This window comes from Paramormyrops kingsleyae, chromosome 7 (genome assembly GCF_048594095.1).
Source record: "Paramormyrops kingsleyae isolate MSU_618 chromosome 7, PKINGS_0.4, whole genome shotgun sequence".
NCBI classification, from domain to species: domain Eukaryota; kingdom Metazoa; phylum Chordata; class Actinopteri; order Osteoglossiformes; family Mormyridae; genus Paramormyrops; species Paramormyrops kingsleyae.
In genome coordinates this window covers 24,287,245-24,312,673 of record NC_132803.1, presented here as the reverse complement: position 1 = coordinate 24,312,673, position 25,429 = coordinate 24,287,245, and the positions used below count along the sequence as shown (strand labels likewise).

The 25,429-nt window shown below is 43.1% G+C and overlaps 1 protein-coding gene across 1 annotated transcript; it reads right to left on the bottom strand.

Moving 5' to 3' along the window:
- Nucleotides 1-7,064: 7,064 nt before the first annotated feature.
- cercam (cerebral endothelial cell adhesion molecule) lies at nt 7,065-20,323 on the bottom strand. The gene is made up of 12 exons (XM_023831882.2): nt 19,348-20,323; nt 18,675-18,785; nt 17,937-18,054; nt 17,483-17,617; nt 16,639-16,843; nt 15,631-15,750; nt 14,343-14,419; nt 13,889-13,995; nt 13,644-13,776; nt 10,305-10,432; nt 9,888-10,091; nt 7,065-8,104 (listed from the first exon to the last, which is right to left on the bottom strand). Exons 1-12 carry the CDS (start codon nt 19,545-19,547, stop codon nt 7,873-7,875), a joined length of 1,770 nt encoding a protein of 589 aa, XP_023687650.1. The 5' UTR covers nt 19,548-20,323; the 3' UTR covers nt 7,065-7,872.
- Nucleotides 20,324-25,429: the final 5,106 nt, after the last annotated feature.

The following is a 25,429-nucleotide window of genomic DNA, read 5'->3' as shown; positions in this document are numbered from 1 at the left end:
CCATTTAATGTCTAACCCCTACAAAAGATATTATTATGTCAATATGATTGTACGTTCAGTGTTGTTCTGTTTTGTGTATGGTAGATTTATACCATATGTATGTCATCGTACCATATGTCCCTTCCTAGTATTTGAGAACAGTATTTTATTTTATACTATGGTACTTTGTTCTTGATACCATAATATTCTGTTATGTGCCATGGTATTTATTTCCAACCTATATTGATACTATGGTGTTTAGTATTCATAGTGATGGAATCTGAGAATTTCACCTAAACAGTTCATAGAAATCAGTAATTGTAATTTTATTTTCGCCATTTTCATATGACACAATTTGAAATGTTAACAGTTTTATTTCTATTTTTTCAACATGTGTCTTGATAAAAATGATTCCTTCAGCTTTTGCCATTGAAACACTTATATTAGTCAATGGTTAACTGGTTTGATGCATGCAGCTATTAAACTGTTAAAGTGTTTTCTTCACCAAACCAAAACAGATACATTTCATGCATGGCAGGTCTATATTTAATATAATTATGAAGTCTAATTTCAATGCTGTATCATTGTAATACCATGGTGAACATTAAGTAAAATACTACTGAAAATAAGATTATGTCACCATAGTATGTAGCATATTTAAAACATGTTATTACCATGGTACAATACAAAAAGCTTAACCGATTATCATTGTATTTTAACTATAGATAAATTGTAATACTACATAGTATATCACCATATATAGGTGGCCAAATTACAACAATTTCTGTCATAGTGGTACTACTATGCTGTTACTTTGATGATAATACCGTAATAGTTTTTGTAAGGGAGAATATCCCAATTCCTCAGTAATACTTTTCATTCTAATCTCTTCCTGTTCTATTGATCATGCTGATAGTTGTTTACACGTGATATTTAAATACATATCTATTTTCACAAAGTATTGTAGTGACACAAACCACTGCAATTACATTTTGAAAATAACTTTGATTTTTAAAGTTAGATAAAATGGGAACACACATTAGATTTAGCAGAGATGGCTGGGTGAAATACACGCACTAGGCTTTCTGTGAGACAACTTTGTAATTCTTGAACCAGGGTCTGAATAAGCTCAGTGTGACAGAACAACATATACCGGGGCTCAAGGGGTTAATCCTGCAGCTGCAACATTTGCGAAATGGAGCGAAATGGATCATCTGTGATTCTACTCCATATATTAGCCACAGTGATTTCCCTCCATCTTATTATGGAAGCAATATACTGGCCGCACCAGAGGTGAGTAGTTGGTAAATGAGCCATGTGACTTAGCGTATAGCCATTCTGCCCCTGGCGGGGGTGTGGCTAGCAGATACTGAAATTGTTGTTTTCTTCCTCTGAGTAGCGGGGAAGCAGCTATGGCCTGTAACTCAATCTCCGCAGAGGGCGGGGGAATGCACTGTACCGCCAGCCACAACCCTCGCTGAAATCTGCCTTCTTTGCATATTCTACGCAAAGGCTGTAGCCACGTGGACATTCCATCCATGATCCATCCTTTACATTCTCCGCTTATAAAACCTGAACGGACTCTTTCCCACAGTGTTTTTCAGCGTGCCAAGTTTCACAGCTTCACATTCTGCACATTAATCTATTTTTTTTTTGTGTGTGGCGGTGGCAGCGGGGGATTTGGGGTGTTAAACAGTATTGCTGTGGATTTTGAATCAGTGTGCAACCCCCTCTGCAGTGATCATGTGCATTTTTCCGTCAGGAAAGCTCCGCCAGTGAGACATGTGTTTTGCTAAATTGAACAGAGCGAAATAATCTCTGTTTATACAAATGAACCATAAAGTTGTGCTGCAGAGGCTGTTAGGCAGAAATGTAGGCGAAAGGAGACTGCACAGTACAAGGCCGCTGACTACACACCGTGAGCGCTCCTTTCATTTCATTGCAGCCATAACAGCATGTGTGTCAACAACACCTCCGTACTCATGATTAGCAGCGAAACGCCACCTTAAATTAGGGTGAACTCACACTAGATGATCCAAATCATGACCCCAACAGTCCAGTTCCTTTGAATAGTGTGACTGATGGCGATTCTTAAAAAAAGGAAATAAGTAAGTTTTCCTTTAATTTCCACTATTTAAATGGGTTAGATCTTAGTGCACGTGCAATGAATATTCATGCATTGATGAGAAGAGGTACTTTTTCTTACTATCATATATACTTTAGTAATTTACATGATCAATTTGTTCAGAGGTGTTTCTGTAAATGAACACTTTTTAAATTTTGTTAATACATGAAAGAAATTCTGCTGGTTCTTCCAAGCACCCGACAGTCTTGAATGAAGATCCTCCCTCCCGCCGTGCCTGACCTTATAAAACCTTGTCCATTTCTGTCAGCCAATCAGAGCAGACATTGAACTCCCCGCCCCTGCGCTTTGGTACTGACCGCTCAAGCGGCGCGAGCAGAGCCCCTTTGCACTTCTCATTCTTGTGTCATTCACCTAATTAGGCAGATACAATACACACTAGAACTGCACCATTATTAAACAACACAGCACTATATATTTAGCCTGAATATACAAAATGTACATTTAAAATTGAATTTGAATTTTTTTTGGCAGCTATTGGATGGATTTTTGCCCATCAGATTTCTGACAGCTGGATTTTAGTCTGTTGTATTTCTCAGCACAATATATATTATTGGCATTATTCTAAACAATAATAAATGGAAATTATAATATTTAATGTATGTATGACATATTCCGCACTTTTTTTGAGAAACTTGACTTATCTGCATGCCTTTGGTTAATGACTGAAATTTATCATCACAAAATATCTGTACCTCTCCATAAATTCTGCCAAAATTGTGAGAATAGCTTCATAAATCAGAATTAAATTATTTCTACCACAAGCCAAGCTGAAGGTGAAGGGGGGTAAACCGAAAGTTATAGTAAGAGAAAATCCCAAAACACAAACCAGTGACAAGTCCGGAAAAAAAAACAATTAAAAACACCGCATCACTTTAAAATGTACAAATAGCAATTTGTGATTCAGTGTCATGCTCACAAGAGGGCGCCATATATACGTATATCCAGCAAACACCAGAGACAATTTCCGAAGATTCTTGTAGCAATACCAAACACAACTTGTTGAATGTTGTGACACTCTGGGGCCAGCATGACTGACCACCTTACAATGGGCAATATTTAAAAGCGCTTATTCTAATATCCACAGCACCTAAGGTATTTTAAAGGAATCCCTTATATACTAATGGATGATTGTCTGTTTCCAATTTCCCAGATAAAGTCTGATTCGTTGATTTGACGCTTTTATTTAGTGCTCCAGAATCCTTAATAACCACTGATTCTGGATCAGATTGTTTTAATATTTAATCCTTAGGACCCTTACAGTACTAGCTTGCCCCTCCCCATTGGCGCTGTTAGAGAAGCACATCCCATTGGGCCCCCCAACCCAGACCAATATAATTATGCTCCAAATATTTTAGGACCCCTGTCACTCAACAACTGTGCTGGTTTGCAGTTAAAATGGGAATATTTGAAACATAGAATCCTGCACCTGATTGTTTCGTAACCTCCTAAAGTCATAATTAAAATGAGTATTTTCTTCCTAACAGAATATTTGTTTGGAACAAAACATTTGAACCGTACACCTCCTTACATATCCATTCACGTCAGTGCTTGTTTCTCACAAGAAATCAATTCTACAATGTGTTTTGGCACTACAGTTACATCCTGGGCTCAACGTTGTAACAAATTTGGCAGAAATCAACAAGTGGCCATTCTTGTCTAGGGGGACATCTTCTGAATGTGCTTTGAAGTTCAGCAGCAGTTGTTCTTTCATGAGCTTAAAAACTGGCATTTGTTCAATTGGAATAAGTTAAATCTGGGGCTCCCTGAATAGTTATCTGTTTTATCTAGTCGATGAGTCCTTCTGTGTGCCTTTACTGAATCAAAGATGTATCGCCTGTTTTCTAGTTTTTTTTGTTTGCTTGCTTTACATTGTTAATGATGTTTAAGAAGTGGCAATGGTCGGTTTATCCATGTTATTGATTAACTGTAGAGTTTAACAAGATTTCTGAGGATAGATTCACTTTATATGGTTTTATATATATATATATATATATGTATAGATCACTAACAACATGGTTACAAAATGGTTTTACACCAATGCTACATCGACGTGCTGTAGGTTTATCAATCCAAAGAGAACAGGCTTTTGGCAGCATTCCAGCTGCTGCAGAGGTAGCGGGGAGCAGGCGGGGTTTGGCCACCCGCTCTGACCGTGTTCCCACATGAGGGACAGCCAGTGAAGGAATACTCAGCCTCCGCAGTGTCCCACGCTCCTCCTACTGGGCACCAGCCTGCTGACATGCAGCCAGAACCGTTCCCTGTCCATTCTTTTGGGAGCTAGCCAATGGTAGGCAGAGGACAACAACCATGTGTTACTAAACTGTCCAATCAGAGAACAGTGGTCTCCAGTCTGGGTATATTGCAACTGAGCATCATGAGTGGTCAGGCATCAAGCATGGCCCTCTTGTGACCATAAAATGCATCTGTAGTCATCTCCTGTTACACTTTTGCTGTGGTCCACCAGGGTCAGTGGGAAATGTTCCAATCACAATTAAGTAAAAGTGGAATATGCTGATAAATATCGTTTAAAGAGTGTGCATGTGTAAGTGAATGGTGTGCGAGTGAATGGTGTGTGAGTGAATGGTGTGTGAGTGTGCCCTGCGATGGGCTGGCCCCCCCTCCAGGGTTGTTCCCTGCCTCGTGCCCATTGCTTCCAGGATAGGCTCCGGACCCCCCGCGACCCAGTAGGACAAGCGTGTTGGGAAATGGATGGATGGATGGATATCGTTTAAAGAAATAGTCACGTTAACAGAAGTTGATGTCATTATTTTGCTCCCCCTTGGCGGTTACACAGAGTCTGGGGTATCCCTCTTTATTAGATTCCAGGACAGAGAGATCATCGAAGTGCTTTCAGATCACAAACCACATTCCTCAGCTTCTAGCGTGTATCTGGCTTCCCATCCAGGGTGTGTCTGCGGGTATCACACCCATATGCCCTGTATAGCCTGGGACAGGCTCTACGACCCTCAGTACGACAGCCAATTAAAAGATGGATGGATGGATGGATGGATGGATAGTATGATAAGTTCCTTGCCCAACGTAATTATAAAACCTCCTCAACAAGCAACCCTCAGGACACAGAACCATTAGCGTAATCACTGCATTACCTGCCCCCCACCCACCACTAAAATCCCGGTGCTTTCATCAATGCAGGACTGCAAAGATTACAACTTTCTAGCCTCTAATCCTGAGCTCATCACGACCTGGAACAAGTTCTTGATTTTGACTCATTAGATCTTGAAGTAAATTCCACTCAGTAAAATATCTGATTAGCTAATAACAATCCCAATAAAAGATAAATCTCCAAGCACATTTGCTATAAACACCTTAATGAAATATGTTAAAATACAGGGAAATAACAGTAGAGCTATTCTCTACAGTGGAGTTTTGACATTTGTCTGTTTGACGTTTTAGTTTTTGATGTTTTAATGGTTTCAATAGTTTTAATTTCTATTGTTGCTGTTACTATCAAAACTTTTGCATTGTCACTTTTAAATCATGTCCTAAAACTCTTTTCTTTCATTAAATAGCAGTTGATTTGGTTTTTGTACAGCACTTTGGATTAAGAATTATTTTTAAAAAGTGCTATACAAATAAACTGGGGTGCCTCCATCATAGCATGTGTCAGAAAAATACATAGATATTAGTTCACCAGCGTGGCCCCATGTGACAGGGATTAGTTGATCCCACTCACTGACCCCCCCTCTGCCCATAGGCAGCGTGTGCAGACAGGCTTTATACCAGCTGAGCAGATACAGGGGGAGAATGTTAATGCTGAGGGTCGACTCCTCCCTGGGCAAGTTTCTCTCAGAGCAGTGCTTCCCAATCCGGTCCTAGGGGACCCACAGACAGTCCATGTTTTTGCTCTCGCCCAGCTGTCTGACAGGGAGCTTGGAGAGAGCAAAAACATGGACCGGGTATGTGTCCCTGTGGACCGGATTGGGAACTCTCACTCTATCACAGTAAAGTGACTACGACATAAAAACTGGCAGCTAAAATATATTCTTACTCCAAATTCACGGGTGTTCAGGAGAGGAGCGATAGATTCAGGGTGCAAAAGAAAGTCAAATAAACTGGGTTCATGCGGGGCATGGAACTAACTTAAAGAAGACAGCAACCTTCAATAGCAGCAATCTGGATTGGTGTTGCCCCTGGTGTCTGGGGCTGTAACAACAACACTCAGTTATATAAACAACACTCAGTTATATAAATGCCAAGAATGAGGGCCAGGTGAACTGAATTACCCCCCGATACCCACGGCCCCCTCAACCCCTTCTTTAGAGGAACCTTGACCCCCTTTTTCCCTCCACATCAGCATCTTTTGTTTGATCAAACCCTGCTGTCCCATCTCACAGCCTGCCAACCCCCAACCTGCCACAAAACATACATGTTACCACACCAGCCCTATGAAGTCAGGCCTGGAATTTGTGAAAAATCTCTATTGTCATTATTACACAAACTGCCAAATGCAAATACTGGAAATACTTTAAAAAAAAAAAAAAAAGTAACACTTTACTTGATGGGGCACAAATAATGTGCCCATACATTATGCTATTACTTATGTATTAATTAACCACCATCTAAGTCTTAGTTACATCCTGATCGCATGTTAATTCATCATTAATGAATTGTGATGCATGTTTTATCTCAAGCAGTTACTATATTTGTTACTATATCTGTTAATTCTGTAAACCTTTGTGAACTACTGAAGGAAAAAGTATTGAATTACACAAGTTAAATTCTGATCTTTTTTGATGTTTCTTCATCATTAATGAATCATGATGTATCTTAAGTAGGGACTATATTTGTTCATGATTTGTACTTCAATAGTAACTGAGTTATTACTAAGTATTTCTGCCCCGTCAAGTAAAGTGTTACCCAAAACTCTTATAAAGCCAAGAATTTAAAAGCCATTAAAAAAAGCAATGAAACACAGTCACAGAATGCAAACTTCATGTTTAAGGCACGCATCAAAGGAAAATGCATCATCATTCAGAATGTTCAAGTAACCAGCACTAATTATGCTGTGGTGTTAAATAATTAAGTATATGTTTTTTTCCCATCATTTTGATGCAGTTTCCTTTAAACATTATTTCACCAAGATGTAAAAAAGAAGTCAAAATAAAGAAATACATAAAAAAAGCTTCATAACAGAACTTAAAAATAACCAAAACAACGTACAACTCACCTGTAAAGAAACATAAAGTACCAGAATCATTCAGGGTCAGGATGACATTACAGTGGAAGTATCTTCACTAACAGGATCCCACCACACCGGCCCCCTGTGCTGAAGCTGTCTGACCATCTGCCTTACAGTCTCTGCTCTTCAGTCCGCTAAAATCAGCCTTTCATCCAGTCTCAAGCTCAACCATTATTTAAAATTAACCCCTAATTTCCATTAATAAAACAAATAATCCCAAATGCCATTCGAAATCCAACCCATAATGAACAACAGAAATGGATGTCAGACAGAAGATGCGCCGGCAGTAGGAATGTCAGTGGATATGCAGGTATCTGTCAACGCTGGTCGTGAAGAGTGGGAGACGCTCAACCATGGAACAAACTTGGAAATGTAAGCCAGGCCTGTGGGCCTGTGATTAGACTGACTTTCCAGACCCTGGAGATTGGCAGCGCAAGCTGGTTCTGTAGAGGTGACTTCCTTTGGATTCAATAGTCCACCACTGACAGATCCAAGGTCTGCCGCATGTCGGTGAAGCTGGGGGCCGGTCCCCTGCCACAAGCCCAGGCTAGAGCTCGTCCCGGGAGGCGCTCTGAAATCCTGTGGGGGGGGCCGAGCCCTTCAGGGTCTTGTAGGACCCACGCCAGTCCGTCTGCACCTCGTCGTTGTCCCAGATGGTCGACGTCTCTGTGTCGCTCACCCACTTGGGTTCTCCGGCGTAGTGGCTCGGCTGCACCAGCAGGGGGTGTGTAGAGAATGCTTGGAGGTTTCTGTTCGGGAAGTGCGCCTTGTACTCTTCACTGTGGGGGGCAGAAGAGGTCAGGGGGCTATGTGTATATACCGTCTAAACGTTTCACAAATGGCCTGCTTTTTAAAATTAGTCAACTATTGCGCCAGACTACCCTGAGTTAAGCTTTACTTTTGACTACTCACTGTATAACAGGGGTCTCAAACTCCAGTCCTGGGGGGCCGGAGCCCTACAGAGTTTTTGGTTCACCCTCATTTAACACACCTGATTCAACTCCTTGTGCTAATTACTACACAGCTCTTGTGCTGAATCATTTGTGGTGGAACAGGGAAAGAACTAAGCTACACAGGGCTCCGGCCCCCCAGGACTGGAGTTTGAGACCCCTGCTCTATAATCTTCTTATTTACATATCATTCAATTTGGTCTTACTGTCTATAGACTTCATAAATTTAAGACATGGGACTATCATTTAAAAACACAAACAGCCTGATTCACAATACTGATTAAGTTTAACTGGATGAGATGAAAGGCTCCCTTTGGAAATTCACAGGACAGCACATGAAATTTCCCAATAAACTGACATCACAGGATTCCCTGAGGAAATCGGTGCCTGAGAACCGGACTGCTGACGTGTCCCTTCAGGTATTGCTAAGCACCAGAGAGTGTAGGAGCAAGACCAATACTGCAAACATACAGGTCTATACAGTGAAAAACAAGCGCTTTGAAGGTACAGAACATGTAGGTATATTGTTGTATTTGGAAAGACTTCACAGAAAACATGTCACCGTTTTCCTTCTTTTGCATTTTTCTGACCTATCCACTAATCAGGGCTGTCATTACTCTGTTCTCCCTTTCAGGACTATAATATTCTGACCTTTGAGGCTTCCTTAAGCATATACACTCAGAACGCAAAACACATTGGAAATAGGACCCGAATCTTATAAAGGTGTTTGAGCGTAAGCAAATTAAATGGAAGTGGTAACTATACAAACACAGGCATTTCTTTTGATTCATGTAGATTAGTTGCATGTCCACTGATGTGATCACAGCATCAATGCGATAAAAAAACAAAACATTCTAGTGGTAAATAAAATTTCATGCATGAATTTTCCATTTTGCCTTGGGAGGGCGCTTTACGGCCTGAGCAAGGGCCCTGGCTGCCTTCCCGCACATGACGAGACACACGCTGCTCTTCAGGCGTCTACAGCCTCAACCCTGCACTTGGCTCTCTCGACAATGCGACTCGACATATCAAACGATGGCTTCGCCTTAACCGTTGGCCGGCATCACTCGGGCGCGGCTGATGAGGCAACAACGAAACTTGGATGTGAATCGATATGAATTAACTAAACTGGAATGCGGTGCAGTCATAGCTTTGAATCTCCACGTCTGCCCGGGGAAAGTTAAAACAGATGTCTCTAAGGCAGGGCTACAGGAATACACAGGCTATGAGCACGTGACCACAGCGCCGTGCAACCGCAGCGGCTGAGATTCACTCCATTTTGGGTCGGGGCGGAGGCTGTAAATACGAGGCCCAACCGTGTGGCGCTGGTGAGCTCAGACTTAATGACGGCTCTCCTTCTGCCTGCCTGACCATAGAAGATCATGAACCTTTAACTCCATTAGCTAACCGTGAGAGGCTAGCATCAGTGGCAATCACACACTAGGTACTGAGGCCTGTTGTCGTGCGTGGGGACTCGTTTAATGTATTGAACACTGACGTTTTATTTTGACAGACAGCTGAAAAGCTATAAGGACCACAGAAGAGTTATTCCTGAAATTGGCGCTCCCTGGCTAACGAGGTGTACAGCGTTACTAGCTAAGCTGATACTCACTTGGGGTGCTTGTCATACATGATTGGCAAGAATTCATCCACGGGTAACATTTTGGAGAGCGGCTCAGCGTTGAGTAGCTTCTGTGCTCCCTGTTGGGAGATGGCGTACGAGAGCGTCCAATGGGAATAGTCCACCACCATCAGGTTCTTCACGTTCTCCACCTGCTCCAGCTCGCCTGGTTTAACCTGCTTCCGACCCAGGTATCTGCAGCAGAGCAGGGAGAAAGACCACCACCGGCCACAGGGGGGCGCTGTCAGTCTGCAAACCCGTAGCGGTGGGTATGCGGATGTTTTTGTCGCGTAAGCGTGGCATGCGCGTGCGTGCGCACAAACATGTGCACACACACACAGGGCTGTGTGATCTCCATGGAAACAGAGGCCAGTCTCCGAACGCATCCCCCCATCCCGCCCCACTCACATGATGTCCCAGTCCAGCTCCACCTTCGCTACATCCTCCATCAACCGCATCAGCCGGCGCTTGAAGTTGCCCTGGAAACGCACATCATCCTCAAAGATCAGTGTCTTGTCCAGCTGCATGTCCACCATCTGGGGAAGGGAACAGACATCTTGCATGAGGATTCCCGGGAGCCATTACGCAGATTCGGGAGAGAGACCCCGGCCGTGATCCTGGGTACACCCAGGCAGCTCTCACTCAGAGCAGACAGGGGGCGCTCTGCATCGCTGCTCACTGTGTCGTGCAGGAGCTGCAACAGTGAAGCAAAAGGCAACAGCGAATAAAACCCAGCCTAATTTATGGGAGGCAAGACATGTTTCAATGGAAGAAATTATTTTATATAAAATATGAAACATGAGAAGGATTTACAAATCCGGACACTGCACAGAGCCACTTGAATAAATAAGGTATATAAAAAAATCCACATAATTGTGGCTTCCAGTTGGTCAAGATATTCCATCATTCAATCATGCTTAGGTCATGCATAAAAATGCTGGATAGGCCCGCTGGCTCCCTACTTTGGTTACCGAGGCTAACATAAGCAATCTCCTGGGCTTTGGGAGCAGGATGAACGTTGGGAGAGCTTTGGTCGAAGCTTCAGGACTGCTGAACTTGCAGATGTTCCCCGAGGACCAGTGGCCACCGCCTGACATCAGGCGGACAGACATGACCCGCCACGGGTCAAATGTGTTCGAAAGCACGTATCCCCCGACTGGGATGCCCACGCATTTGTTCAATGTGACAAGCAACCGTGAATCACTTGACTGCAGATGGCAATCTAAGGCGTGAAAAAGCAGTTTCACAAAGCATCGTCTGGCCGGGAAATTCAGAGAGCAGGGACACAATGGCAGGGCTCCAGTCAATGGGCCTCTTATTGCACCTCAACACACGCTTTTGCAAGGGAAGAGGGCCAAGAACAGAGGCAAAGGGTTACTGAGCCGGGGGGAGACTCATACGGCCAGATAAGTCATAATTTAACACCCCCCCCCCCCCCAATGAGGGGACGGGCACATGTGGCTTGAAGTCAAAGGAGCAGGTTGACATCAGTGTTTGCTCCCTACGGTGAAGCACTAGCACTCGGTGAAGCACACATTTTCCCAGCCCAAGGTGAAAGTCAATAAAGACATGGTCACATTAATCCTATGGTGAAGCATCTCTGTTGTGATGGAAGCTCTCGGGATGCCAGTAGCCTATCCACAGGTATACAAGCAATCACTGGATGGCTTGGATCCATGAATGTAAGAACCATGTAAAGCATGTGCCATGGATCTCACAGATGCCAGATCTCAGCGCAGCTGGACACGGGGGAGGCTGCCGCTTCATCCATTACCTCATTGCCACCAAAACAGAGCCGGTGCTGGTTCTCACTTGGGCCCTTTTGAGAACCTGCCCACGTTTCCTCCGTTTAAAAAAAAAAAAAAAGGCGCGGACACGTCACACGGGCGGAAGTTACAGTAAAGGTCCATATGAATCCCATCTTTGGATTTTTTTTTTTTTATCTGTTTTGGGTTTTTATAAGATGTTGAATTGACTTTTGTCTCCTTAATAAAGGCTGTATTTCTCCCCCGTGTGTGTGTAAGTTCATTCTCGCACAGTAAAAGCGTCTGCTAAAAACTGAACTTTGCTGTCTGCCTCTTGATCTCTTCACCACTCAAGCACCACAGAATTTTATTTATTTATCAATAAATCAGGCCAGCAGATCGATCTTTCGTTTTCCACAGAATTAAAAATTGATGTAACGATATTCAGCTAATAAGCCGGCAAGTTGTTTCAGCACCGTAGTGGACTCGCTTATAATGGAATATCGTCTATAACGGACGAAGGCCGCTGGTCCCGGCCATGCGCCTTTAAGAACATGCAGAAAAAGCATCGGATATAGCGGACTCGCATATAACAGAATTTCGCTTATAATGGACAAACAATTTAGTCCCCAGGGCCGCTTTTAGCTGTAGTTTTGTTCGCCTATAACAGACATGCAGACTCCGCCTACAAGGCGCGTGGCGTGCCGGTGATATCCAGCGCAGATACGTAGTCGGGATTATTAATAGTCACACATCTGGTCAGGTAAAGTTGGATTACTACATGTACAATTTAATAATCTATACTACAAGTGTGTCTGCTGGGGTGTGGCATGAGTAAATGGTGTCCTGTAGTTGTGTTCTGGGCATACAGCAACTCTGGATAACAGACTTTGGATATAACGGACTGTTTTGCCAGGTCCCTTGAAGTTCGTTATAACTGGATTTTACTGTATTAGACAAAACTTTATCAGTTATCGAACAAATTTTCTGGAAACTCTGAGACCAGCTTTTCTGTGGTGCCATACTGCAGCTGTTTTTTTTCTGGCCCGGGGCCAGTTTATTGGCGGCGTAAATAGGCAGAACCAGTTCCAGATTGGGAAAAAGCCCGGTACCAGCTCCAGCACCGCGTTGGTGGAAATGGGGTTTAAGTGAGGCTTATCTACAGTCCTCAAAGAGCTCAGCTAATGATGTCATTTCTGATGGAAAATAGTGTCTCCACTCTTCAGCAGAGTTGCAGGTAAGTTTAAAGTTGTATACTAAGCTTTAAGAATGCTTTAAATGTATACTGAAAGGTTATACACACAAAAAAAAGAATTACAAACCTACACCCACAATGATGTCTGTATTACTTAAAACTTCTACCACTAGGTGAAGTATACCTGCAGTACAGCCTCATAAACTAGAAATAAAGTGTTATGGACGACTTGCCAGATTGCGATCAACTTATTTCCAATCAGTTACCTAGTAGCTTATGTATGCCACAATCATTTTCGATCCAAATAATTACTTTAATAAGGCAATTAAGAGGTGAAGTGAAACTGACGCATAGGCTGTGACCGATTTCAGGGGCTGCATCTATGAAGGTGCAGCCTTTGCAGGTTGTGTTCTTTGAAGGTCAATCAAATAGTGGGACGGTCTGGCGCAGGGATCATTTCCTATTCGCGTGACCAGCGGTTCCCACCGTTACCATTGAGTCACGAAGTGCCGCTCCAATCGCCTACTGGGGCACACCCACTTTACCTCTGTGCAATGAATCTTGGGATATGTTGGGCTGAGAAGGATCTATTGGGTATATTCTTCGTGGAGTGGGAAAAGAAGGTTGCATTAAGGACGCATCTAGAAGGAGCCTTCGAAAAATTCACAACCAGTCGAATGTAGTCCCTGAATTTGGACTTAGCCAAAGTGTGGCCCCTGGGGACCAGAGTTGGCCTTATAGGTGGCTAGGCAGCTGCCTGATCCAGAGTTGGCCTTATAGGTGGCTAGGCAGCTGCCTGATCCTCACCTCCTTCCAAATGTAGTAGTGGCTGAGGAAGCAGCCAACTTCTCCCTTGGTCAATGTGCGCCTGGAGATAGGGTCGTAGTACCCGGGGAGGAGGTCGACACCCAAGATCTTGATATCACTGCTGTTGAGAGCTCTGCAAGGAGGAGAACAGACCAAACACACATGTATGTGACAGGCAGGTATCCACACAGTAAGGTGGAAAGCTCTGGCTGGCGTGGGCAGAGTAAGACGCAGGGAGCCGTTACCCTCCATCCACGGCATCCACCACCTTCACGTCGATCTCCTGCTCGTAGAGAGACCAAAGCATCCGCTGGCGCCGATCTGGACGCCGGCGTAAGTTTATCAGGTAAATCTGGGGCAGAAACAGACAATGTAAGGAGCTGTAAATTGTCTTATGGCGGCCTGTCGCCAAGCTTTCATCTACAGCTAGATTGATTCATAACCCCGCTTTACATTTAACATAAGTTTGCAGTAATGATAGTAATTTTCTGAGCATAATGTTATGTTAAAACAAAAAATACAAGTTTGCTTTGCATTTGAAACATGAAATTTGGTGGCCTTTTGGCAAACTGTTATTATAATTATGAGAAGGAACACAAAACCCTAATTCTGTGGCGAGTTATTTACAGGCAGCATAATTAAATAGTGAGTAAAGCACAGACATGCTTGAATGTATGGGAGGGTTAGTGGGCCTCTCACCTCATCAAAGCCCATGAGATCCGTCTGTTTGGGAGGCAGATGCAGGTACTGAGAGGGGAACATCGAGAATTCATTAACTGGAAAAAGAAACACAGTGGTTGGGATCAAAGCCTACAAACATAATAATGATAATTAATAATAACTGATACTTTATTGATCCCCGTGGGGAACCTCTCTTTACGCCGCCCCCGGCTTGCTCTCTGTGGGCGACAGTAAGCCGGCTGAGAAAGGCAGCCACCCTTAGCGGCGCCCAGAGAGCTGGGGTTTAGCGCCGCACACGGACCCACGGACATGCCGAGGCTGGACTTCGACTGGTGACCTTCTGATCACAGGCACACTGTACTGCTCATACAGTACTGCTCAAAGTGCACTGAAATCCATACTTCCATACTTCCATCTTCCAGCCATGTATCCAGCACAGGGTTGGGGACACCCAGGAAGGAACGTCTGTGTGTCACAGGGCAGGGGACACCCTACACGGAACGCCTGTCTGTGACAGGGCAGGGGACACCCTACACGGAACGCCTGTCTGTGACAGGGCAGGGGACACCCTACAGGGAACGCCTGTCTGTCACAGGGCAGGGGACACTCTACACGGAACGCCCGTCTGTGACAGGGCAGGGGACACCCTACACGGAACGCCCGTCTGTGACAGGGCAGGGGACACCCTACACGGAACGCTTGTCTGTCACAGGGCAGGGGACACCCTACACGGAACGCCTGTCTATGACAGGGCAGGGGACACCCTACACGGAACGCCTGTCTGTCACAGGGCAGGGGACACCCTACACGGAACGCCTGTCTGTCACAGGGCAGGGGACAACCTACACGGATCGCCTGTCTGTCACAGGGCAGGGGACACCCTACACGGAACGCCTGTCTGTCACAGGGCAGGGGACACCCTACACGGAACACCTGTCTGTCACAGGGCAGAGGACACTCTACACGGAACGCCTGTCTGTCACAGGGCAGGGGACACCCTACACGGAACGCCTGTCTGTCACAGGGCAGGGGACACTCTACACGGAACGCCTGTCTGTCACAGGGCAGGGGACACTCTACACGGAACGCCTGTCTGTCACAGGGCACACACTAACACATGCACAAATACACACACACACTGATATTTTTAAATGCAAATTTATAAACTGCGAGAGGAATCTCACACCAATAAACATGTTGCCGTAAAACATCCTACTCTAGGAGTACTCACTTTGGACAAACTGAGCAACACAACACAACGAATGAATAAAGAAATTATTTGATAATAATAAATAAAATAAGTTACTCATGGACTCGAGGTGCAGATGGAGGAAGTTGATGCGGTCATCCTCGATGGTCTGCTGGGGCTTGACCGGGACGTTAATGTAGCCATAGCGCTCCTTGTTGCACACGTACATCTGCACCTCTGAGCACAAACAGCACTGGTGCTGGTGAGCCATTGGCGTGCACAAACTCAGAGACACAAGTGAAAACATGGGGGCTTCCCACCCCAGAGCGCAGGGGCCAGCTATAACTCGGCTTGTTAGGTGAAATCGGGCGATTAAAAATTACAACGCGGGAGCAAATTTAATAAATCAAAAATTCACTGTCAATGCTAACATTCCCCCCCCACACCCCCCAGGAGCCAAACGCCTCCAGGCTGAATTTAAAGTAGGATACATTATATTGTAAAAAAATTCACATTACAGCATTTGAAATTTAGCAATTATATGGTGATATTTACACAATAAAAAAACTAGCTGAAAGTTGCCTGAAATAAATCATAGCCAAAAATAACCTTTTGTTATTTATCAACAGAATCTGTTAAATAAGTTGGTTGTGCTGCAATGAGTTGTGCCAACAGACACAATGCATTGCCGACAAATCATTTGCTTTTGCTCAATATCATTTCTGTGGAATCCAAAATACAGTGGAAGACAAATGTCTTTTTGTGACCAGTTCTTGTTAACATTTTTCTTCCTCGCTCTTTTTGTTAAATTTCCCACAAACGTGCACACAGACTGAGTCCTACAGGAGGACAATAATTAATTATGAGCTCATACAAAAACAGTGACGGTAAACTTCAGACAGATGTTTTTTGACATATACCACATTATCTTGAAAAGGAACGATCATTAAAACTGCAAAGCTTGTCAAGTTTTGGTTCATGTGACCGACTACAAATGTTTTAGCGCAACTTCTTTACGGTCTCGACCCGGCTATCGCGGTCCATGCGATGTGACAACTGCACGTGCATAAAATGCGATGTGGATATTAGCATCGCGCATGGCGCAGCTCCAGTTCTGAGGCTTACCGGCCGCACGGCAGGAGAAGGCGAAGACGATGATGTCGTCGAAGGGCCAGGAGTAATCGCGGTGAGGCGGGTGGAAAGCCAGCTTCTTCATGCCCTCCTTGCGCAGGTCCAGCAGCATGGTGGAGTGTACCATAGGGACAGGATAACAGCCCGTGCGGTGCCGGTGCCGGGTGGGGAAGTACTCCGCCGTGCGACGGTAATAACCCTGATGGGGGGAGGGGGGGGGGGCGGCGGTTTCATCCTGAGCACCATTCTCTTTCCCAGACAGCCCTCAAGATGTTCAGACGGCTAATCGATGGAGGATCATTCTCATTACACAAAGTACCAGAAACATGAAGCACAAATGCTGTTTTGTTTCTTTTGTAGTACGCTGGCTCAGGGGGTAGCACCTCCAAAGCTGGGGGTTTGAATCTGTGTGTGTGTGTGCGAGTGTGTGTGTGTGTGTGTGTGTGTGTGTGTGTGTGCCACAAAGGATTCCCTTAGGTGTTCTGGAATCCGCCCACCATCCAAATACGTGCGGTTTGGCAAACTGGCATCTCTGAGCTGCCCACAGGGGTTGTCTGTGCCTTACAGCGGACAGACAGCCTATCCAGGACGTCGCCTGTCATGTCCACAGTGTTGCCTGAGGTAAGCATCAGGCTGCATGCAACCCTGTACTGGAGAAATGGGTAGATGGATGGATGGATGGATTTTCTTTAAGTTTCCCTGTTCACACTCCTGGAGCTATACAGCACTGCGATTCAATGCACTTTGTAGTGAGTGTAATCCGCTTTTGGAAACGGAGAGCGGTGCTGCCCTGAACGCCAAGCCCGCTCCGCTCCTCACGCGTGGGGGCGCTGCTCACCTGGGGGGTGATGCCACACCAGTAGTTGGAGTACGCCGTCTGAGAGTCCAGCATGGGCGCGATCACAGACTTGTTCTCCTTTATCATGAGGCTCAGCGTGTCTGGGTTGGTCAGAACGTTGTCGGTGTCGGAATACTGGGAAACAAGGTGCAATCAGGCTGCGATCCGGCCCAGACCCAACGCGAGATCCCGCCCTCTCCCACTCCCTATGATGTCATAAGTCCTGTATCCGGGACGTAGCATCATGCATGGTTTTCTTGGATATCTTCATTCATTTGATTTGTATTATTTCCTGCCATTTCACTCAGCTTGGCCTATGTGGTGATTTTAAGTAAAAGACTTAAAGTTATTATTCAAGTAATAATGTGTCTTGTTTCTCTTTTAAGTTGGACGCCTTTAAAGAGCATCACGGGCAGGAAACAATGCTTGAGGAGGAGCTGATGGGTGCCCCTACCAGTATGTAGTCTGCCCAGCGCCTTCTGGCGAAGTTGAGCGCCGCTTGTTTGAGCTTCATGACGTACTCGTATCTGCCATTGGTCCAGTGCTTGGGCCCCATCTCACCTGGGTAGGAGCTACAAAACACACCAGCGACACTGAGAAGGTTATCAGAAGGTCATCGGTTTAAGTGCCAAATGTAAACATCTTCAACATAAAACCACTCCAATAAAATATCCAGCATTTATATGGATGGGAGCCTCAGTTAAACAACTAAATACAAGCTAACAACTGTGGATGAGACCATGTGGTATAATATGGCCTAACAAGTGGCCTCAGGTGCATGAAAAAGACAAGCACAGACTGGTGGTTTCATTCCTGCTGTCTTCATTAGAACGCATGTGTAGTACCACCAGGTGGTGATGCACCCTTTGAGTCCTGATTTAAGCATATCCTCCCCTGCGGATGGCCGTGGGAGCTGCTGGGGGGTACGCAGACACCAGGCCCGCCAGCTCTCACACATCTGACGTGACACTCAGGCTCTCACAACAAATCTTACGGCAAATCTATATTATTCCGTTATAAACCTAAAATGAGCTAAATCAAAAGCACTGGGCTAGCCTGCACACCCTACCTACAGACTATGTAATAAGGTAATAAAACTGATACATACATGTAAATGCGTGTGCTTGTGTGTGAAAACTTGTCTCAAATTGAAAATGTCACTGGGGGCAGCCGGCAGACCAGAGACACTCACGTGGGCTGTTCCATTGGTCTCCACTCCACATAGTGGTAGGTCTTCTGCATGACGGTGAGCCACTCGCGCAGGATAGCTGTGGTGTTGTCCGCGTTGTGGTCTGTCGCTGCCCTGTCATGAGGCACATGTACAGATTGTTTAAAAACGCAAATCAAGTTCCAGACAAACAAAACGTCCAGTTAAAAATGATGTAATCTTATTGTGTATATTACAATGAAACCAGAAAAATTTTAATCTTGATTCATTTAAATGGAGACACTACACAAATATTACTAACAAACTGTGTCATATTATGTAAACGCATGAAACAGTTCATTTTACAACCCACAATTTTAGTGGACAGAACGTCAGAAACAAAAATAACTACACTAACTACGGCCAGTCATATAATTATTTAAAATATTTGGCAAGCATTCTGCACTTTCTGAGTACTCCCTTGCTTTTCCCTGCGTGAAATAATGTGGTATTCGAACATGATTGCTTTAACGTCTATAAAACAACTTTCTATACCTATGGGGCAAAGGAAAAAAGCCGCTACGACTTAAAGAGGGGGCGCAGTGGGCGTTTGGGGGCTAAGAACTAAATACGACTGACCTTTGTGCGCCTGCATTTTTCATAAAAGGGAATTAGCGGCCCCCTAAATAGCGGGCGATCACGAAGAAAAGCCACCTACCATATCGAGATGCGGTCTTTAGGGTAGTTTAATCTCTCCAGAGCCCCCAGATAGTACGGCAGGGAGTGAGCAGCGTTTCGTGCGATTACTGCGATCACCACCGTAGGCGATTGCATGTTTGACTCTTCGGGATGTTTCTCCTCGGAAAAATAGCAATCGGCTCTCATAAGTCCCCCGAAAATAATAAACCAGAGAAGCATGGTGGTTCCCCCAGGTCTGCCCCGCTTTAGTCCTGAAGTTTCCTCCGTGCAGCTGGCCGCGTCAGCACTTCCCAAAGGGTCTTTTTCCGCTTTTCCGCCCCTCTTCGGGAATGCCGACGCTTTCCAGGAGCCGACGTGTGCCGCAGAGCCGTTTATATTACAACTTCCGTCCCGAGAAGCAGGCTATACCTTCCAGGAGCCCTATAATTCATGCTGGCCACACATTTTACTAAAGTTACTTCGAGCTTTTTTTCCATTGTTACCGTGTTTACTTTTCCCGAAATATATATATTTTGATCTGGCGCATTTCAATCCTCTGTTAAGAAGGAGACCTTTTCGCAAGTTCCTCCGTTGCTCATTTTCCTCTGCGGTTCATCCTAAATACAGAGTGCAGACTGTCTGATCATGCTACACAAAGCTGCATTCCGAGTTAAATCGTCTACATCACGAAAAGAAATCTCTACTTTGCAAGTGGAAAAAACACCCAGTCCTCAATCCCCACGAGGACATTATAATTCTTAATAACTTCCCTCAAAGAAAACTTTCTAATGAGCAGTGAAACAAACTCCATTCAGTGCCTTCTCTTGACAGCCAGCTAAAGGCAGATGTGCGCTTAAATCCTCTAATTACTCCCTTCTGGCTTTTGAAACAGGGCCCTTAAAGCTGCTGTGCATATTTGCGAAACAAACGAAAATATTTGTATGGGCACAGCACATTCCGTGATATAATGTACTTGCAATATTTATGTGTCTTATCTCTGCCTTTTCAGCTATTAAAGTCAAGTTAAATAACTACCAGTACAGAAAGGGACTTTATGTGCATTGGCGCTCACAAAATACATGTTTTAAAAACACCGAAAAAAGCTCAATATTGACGAAAGATGACCCGATTTCGGTGATATGGTGAAGCTGATTTCTTTCTGATGTGATAGATGTAGAAGTTGATTCTGATAGTTTGGATCAAACAATTAACCTCATAATAATAAACCGAAGAATAAGTAAATTAGACATTGCTGTAAGTATATCGCGTTTAAAAGCCGATGTACAGTTTGACTCTCCCAAAAAAGGAGTAACGTTGCTGATTGGGGTTATTACCGTATACACCTGAGTAAGAGAGCAGCCCTTAGAGAGCATTATACCAAAACTAGTCTAGTGTTTCTTCTGTTTGACCAGAGCAAAGTGGAGTATACCAATTACAATCCTAAGAGAGGAAATGAGGGAGGAGAAGAGTAGTAAAAGTAATTAAAAGAGGCGGGTAAAGACAGTGGGAAGGCTAAGAGTTACGGGATAAAAAAGAGTAAAAACATCAAGGACTTGCTGGTTTGAGTTGGTTGAGGGGCCACGTCTTTGGCTAATGCTCTCAGGGACAATAGACGGGCTAGCACTTGGACAGGGGACTTAGTTAAAAAGGATCTCTATTAATGACAAAGCTGGGCCCCCACTCCATCGACTGTGACCACCCCCAAGGTCCTGGTGACTTTGCTCACCCTAGAAGGGCACTTTCCCAGCCTGCCCACAGCAGCGTCCTTGGGAGAGCACATCAGCCACTCTAATAACTTTTCACGGGCCGGTCAGAGGTCACTGGCACAGGGCAGCAGGGTGGGGCTCCGGTGGGGGGTGGGCGGGGGTGGGGCAGCCAAGTGAGAGTAAAAACATTTATTCAGGAATGATTTTCTGGGGAAAACCCGATTGAGCCGCTGTATCCCAGGCCTGGTGGGGGGTCTGTGCAGAGTTACAGATGTGCTTGGAGAAATGCAATACAAAGGGAGGGGGAACCAAATCTATACCCCCCCCCCCACCCTAATCTACCACCACCCAAACACACAGACACAGACACATATACACACAAACACACACACACACACACACAAAGGTTTGTAATTATATATTTGTGGGCATTCATTGTTCATTTCTATGGGGAAAACTCTAATCCCAACATGACGACTGTAACCCCTTCCCAACCCTAACGTTAACTATAACTAACCCAACAAAATAGTTTTTTGATTGCATTCACAGATTTTTGTGAACTTGTGGGGACCTGATTCCCACGGCATCAAAAAAACAGGTTTTTATTACATTGTGGGGGACATTTGGTCCCCACGATGTAAGAACTTAATCCACACACACACACACACACCGGTCGTCCTCCATTGGCCTTCCTTTACAAAGATTGATCCCTGAGACACCAGCTGTAACATTCTGGGAAAACTTCAGACACCCATAGCTGGGACAATAATCAATAAACACATTCCCACGCAAGCATCTCATGGCTCATTAAGTCAATAATTGTCCCTCCTAGCCACTAAATTTATTAATTCCATCTTACTTAGCACCTCAGACCAGAAATATTCAGACTTCACCCAAAATCAAACACCTTGAACCAATTTTTCATAAAGTAACCCGCTTTCCATGTTGCAGTGTTTTGCTGTCACAGTTAATCTTAATTGCAAAGGACATTCTGTTTACCTCGGGAAGTAGAACAGGCCAAAAAATGGCTATAAAAGTTACTTTAATTAATTTGCCTACTTTGCAGACTGTTTTACCCAAATCTGCTTACACACCCTCTAATTTAGCACTTTAATAATTGATATTGTTGGATACACTATATAATAACATAGGATCCTTTCTCACTGGTACCTTTGGGAACCAGAAACCACTTAGTCCATTTAGAACTCTTCTTACAGATTTACCACTGGTGGCAACATAATTTTTTGGAAAAATATATGAAAAGCAGATACAGGAAATGGATGGAGGGATGGATGGATGGATGGATGGATATAGAAGGTCACGTGCTGCAGAGAATGAAAGTGTAGCTGTGTACAGTGTCACCCTTTGAATGTACCTGTACTTTGAAGGTCAAGGGTTCAAATTTGCTCAGTGTGAGTAAAAGATAGATCACACTGTGCGTTGGTTATGTAGGATTGCAGCTGGGTGATTAGGTACGCTGATGTTTTCTGGCTAAAGTGGAATGAATGACTGTTATAGGTACAACTGAGCCCACGAGCAAAGTACCTAAACTGAATAAAATAAGCAGGAACTATATGTGACTTTTGGGAACATCCATCCATTTTCCAATTGTTTGTCCTGGACCAGGTCACGGGGTCTTCGGATAACAAGAGGTAATGAAATAAGCATTATGACATTCTATAGCAATGTTGCATTTAGACAAAATGATGACCTGCCAAAGAAATTCAAACTTCAATACACATGCATGACAAACTGCTCTGAAGCATCTTAATTTTAATAATTATAAGTTTAGCATAAGCAGTCCGTTTAGCCTACCATTAAGCAACTTCTCTTTATGATAGACAATTTTCCTGGGTTATATAATGTGCATCAAAGCTTTCTTTTGTGAAACTACATCTTTGGTAAAACTGAAACGGAAACACTGAACTGATGTTTTTAAATGAAAAATAGCTTGCTGAATGGGAGCAGGAGACTCAGGAAAACTGACAGCAGACGACTCCACTGAAAGCTTCAGCTCCACTGAAAGCTTCAGCTCCACTGTTTCTTCAGTGTTTTTGTTGCACACACAACCAAAGCTCTTCATGCCCAAACCTCATAATTGATTATGGATTCCCGTAAAGAATTTTGATAATGCCGTTAATGTCATCGGAATGCTCCTGCATCCTTTTTTCTACTCGCAAACACCAATCCGTCTCATTTACAAATCTGTGATCAGCAGTGCTGTCTGGAACAAGAGCCCTCAAAAATCACCTCAGGCACCAAACAATCCATGTGTTCGGAGTGCAACACCTGGAAAGTATCATACCAGGGACTAAGCAGCAGCACCAGCTGGTATTTCCTATTTTATGTTACCACATAAAAAATGTATAAAATATCTGAACATTAAAAAAAAGCATTTTCAGTATATTCTGGGCACTGGAGAAATAAAGAACAGTTTTTAAGCTGCATTTGAAGAAGCCCATATTTCCCCTGTATTCTCTCTCTCCTCTCTGTTATCTTTTTCTCTGTCTTCCTTGTCTGTCAGTGACATCCCCTCATGTCAAAGCCATTGCAAATTAGATTTCTATCTCCAGCATCAAGCTTTTACCACATTTTATCTGGAAATACATGCATTCAGTTTTTCTTTCATGACAGTATGACATGTTAACAATTCAATAGGTATTATACATTTTCCCTAAAACATCTTTATTTCCTAAAATATGATATGTCCTCCTGAGATATATTTCATATCCAACAAAAAGCTATTTTTTCATTACAATGGATGCTTTCAAAATATGGTGGTTGTACATTTAACTAGATTTTTATTTTACTTTGTAACCTAACTGTCTCAAATTTGCATAATATAATTATCTTTATTTAAGCTGTACTAAAAGTGAATGGAAGCATCCCTTTGAATTACAGAACACTTTACATCTATTGATATCGTTCTTAAAGGGAACCAAAGATATATTAATGTGTAACTTTTTCAGACTGTGGATATAACAGCAGATTATAGCTGAGCAGCTTATCAATCTATACAATCAAACAAATTTTGATTGGTGATTTTTATTGGATACCATTGAGCAAAATGGTTAGAAAAATGGGTGGAAACCAGCAACATCACTGTGATGCTTCCACTCCTCATTTGCTGTAAAATACAAGGAATATGTTTTGCAATTTAGTTTTTAGCTGGAAATTTTATTTACTTACAATCATCTTGGCAAAATTTTCAGTAGAGTTGGAACAAATATTCCGTAACTATCTTTTGCAATTCTGTATATTATCTGTTTATAGATGTATTTCTTAAGGACCAAACAGCACTGTTAAGCCCATGGGATTTGACCCTACAACCATACTGTTAGAAGTACAGGACAGCTCATTTTTTAACCATTTCTAGATTTTCATGCTTTCATTTTCATTAAGTATGTCACTTTTGTATTTCATCTGGATGCAGTGCACCTGGATCCTGACTAGTGTGATGTGAACATTGGCTGACGTTTTAATAATTAATTCTTTAACTTTAATACATGTGGCAGTATTGTATAAATAAATCTTTTTCGTGTTTTGCAGTTATTAAATGCAAGCAATACATGTGCATGTTTTTTGCAAACATCCTAGATTTTCAGACATTGTGCTTAAATGTATACAAATAATTTTGGTGTCATACATGCTATCCAATAGCAGGGTTCATTTCGTGAAGTCAATAAGAAACTTAAAAATGAATCAAGTCCTTCACAGTTTTCTGGCAAATCAAACATTTCTAAATTATTAAATAATGCCAGCATCAGCTCAGTCTACCTTTTCATAATTAAAAAGATTAAAAAAGATTCTTTCATATAATCATTATCTTATGTCAAAATTGCATTTAAGAAATAAGCAACAAATACTTACATATACTGAGATACCGAAATGACCTAAATTAACCCATTACAGAAGATATCATCAGAGTGAAATTTTACACAATTTGCACACCAACAAGATCATTTGGTATTATGAAGTAATCCATATTAAATATAAGGGGAAATACACTATCGAACTATGTCTTCAGTAACATTCAACATAATAAATCCCCTAATATTTTTTTCTAATATAATCATTTTACTTGTTAATAAAAAGATACAGCTAAGTAAATCATTTTCTAATTATCCATTTTTTAGCGAGAGACCAAGTAGGAGCATTCCAATACAAAAAACATGATCTTTGTATTTTTTTGCATGTGTAGTTTTTTTCATGAAAATATATTTAAATTGATTTACATATTAATTTAAATATGGATTATATTGATTGGCTAAAGCCTGAAAAATAAACAGTGACTTTAAATGGCTAAAATTAAATTCACATAGCTGTAAAGCAAATTCTACCTTTGTGTATATTTAAAAATTTATTTTCAAAATGTCAAAAGTCAGAATGAAATTTAGTGTAAATAGCTATTTAAAT

Bases quoted from the DNA above. Each gene is read 5' to 3' on its own strand.
- cercam (XM_023831882.2), bottom strand. From the start codon at position 19,547: ATGCTTCTCTGGTTTATTATTTTCGGGGGACTTATGAGAGCCGATTGC. The intron at 10,433-13,643 runs GTGAGGATCAGG...TCCCTTCCCCAG, and splicing joins ACTACTACATTTGGAAGGAG to ATGGTGGACATGCAGCTGGA. The intron at 8,105-9,887 runs GTGAGTATCAGC...TGCCCCCCACAG, and splicing joins ATGTATGACAAGCACCCCAA to TGAAGAGTACAAGGCGCACT.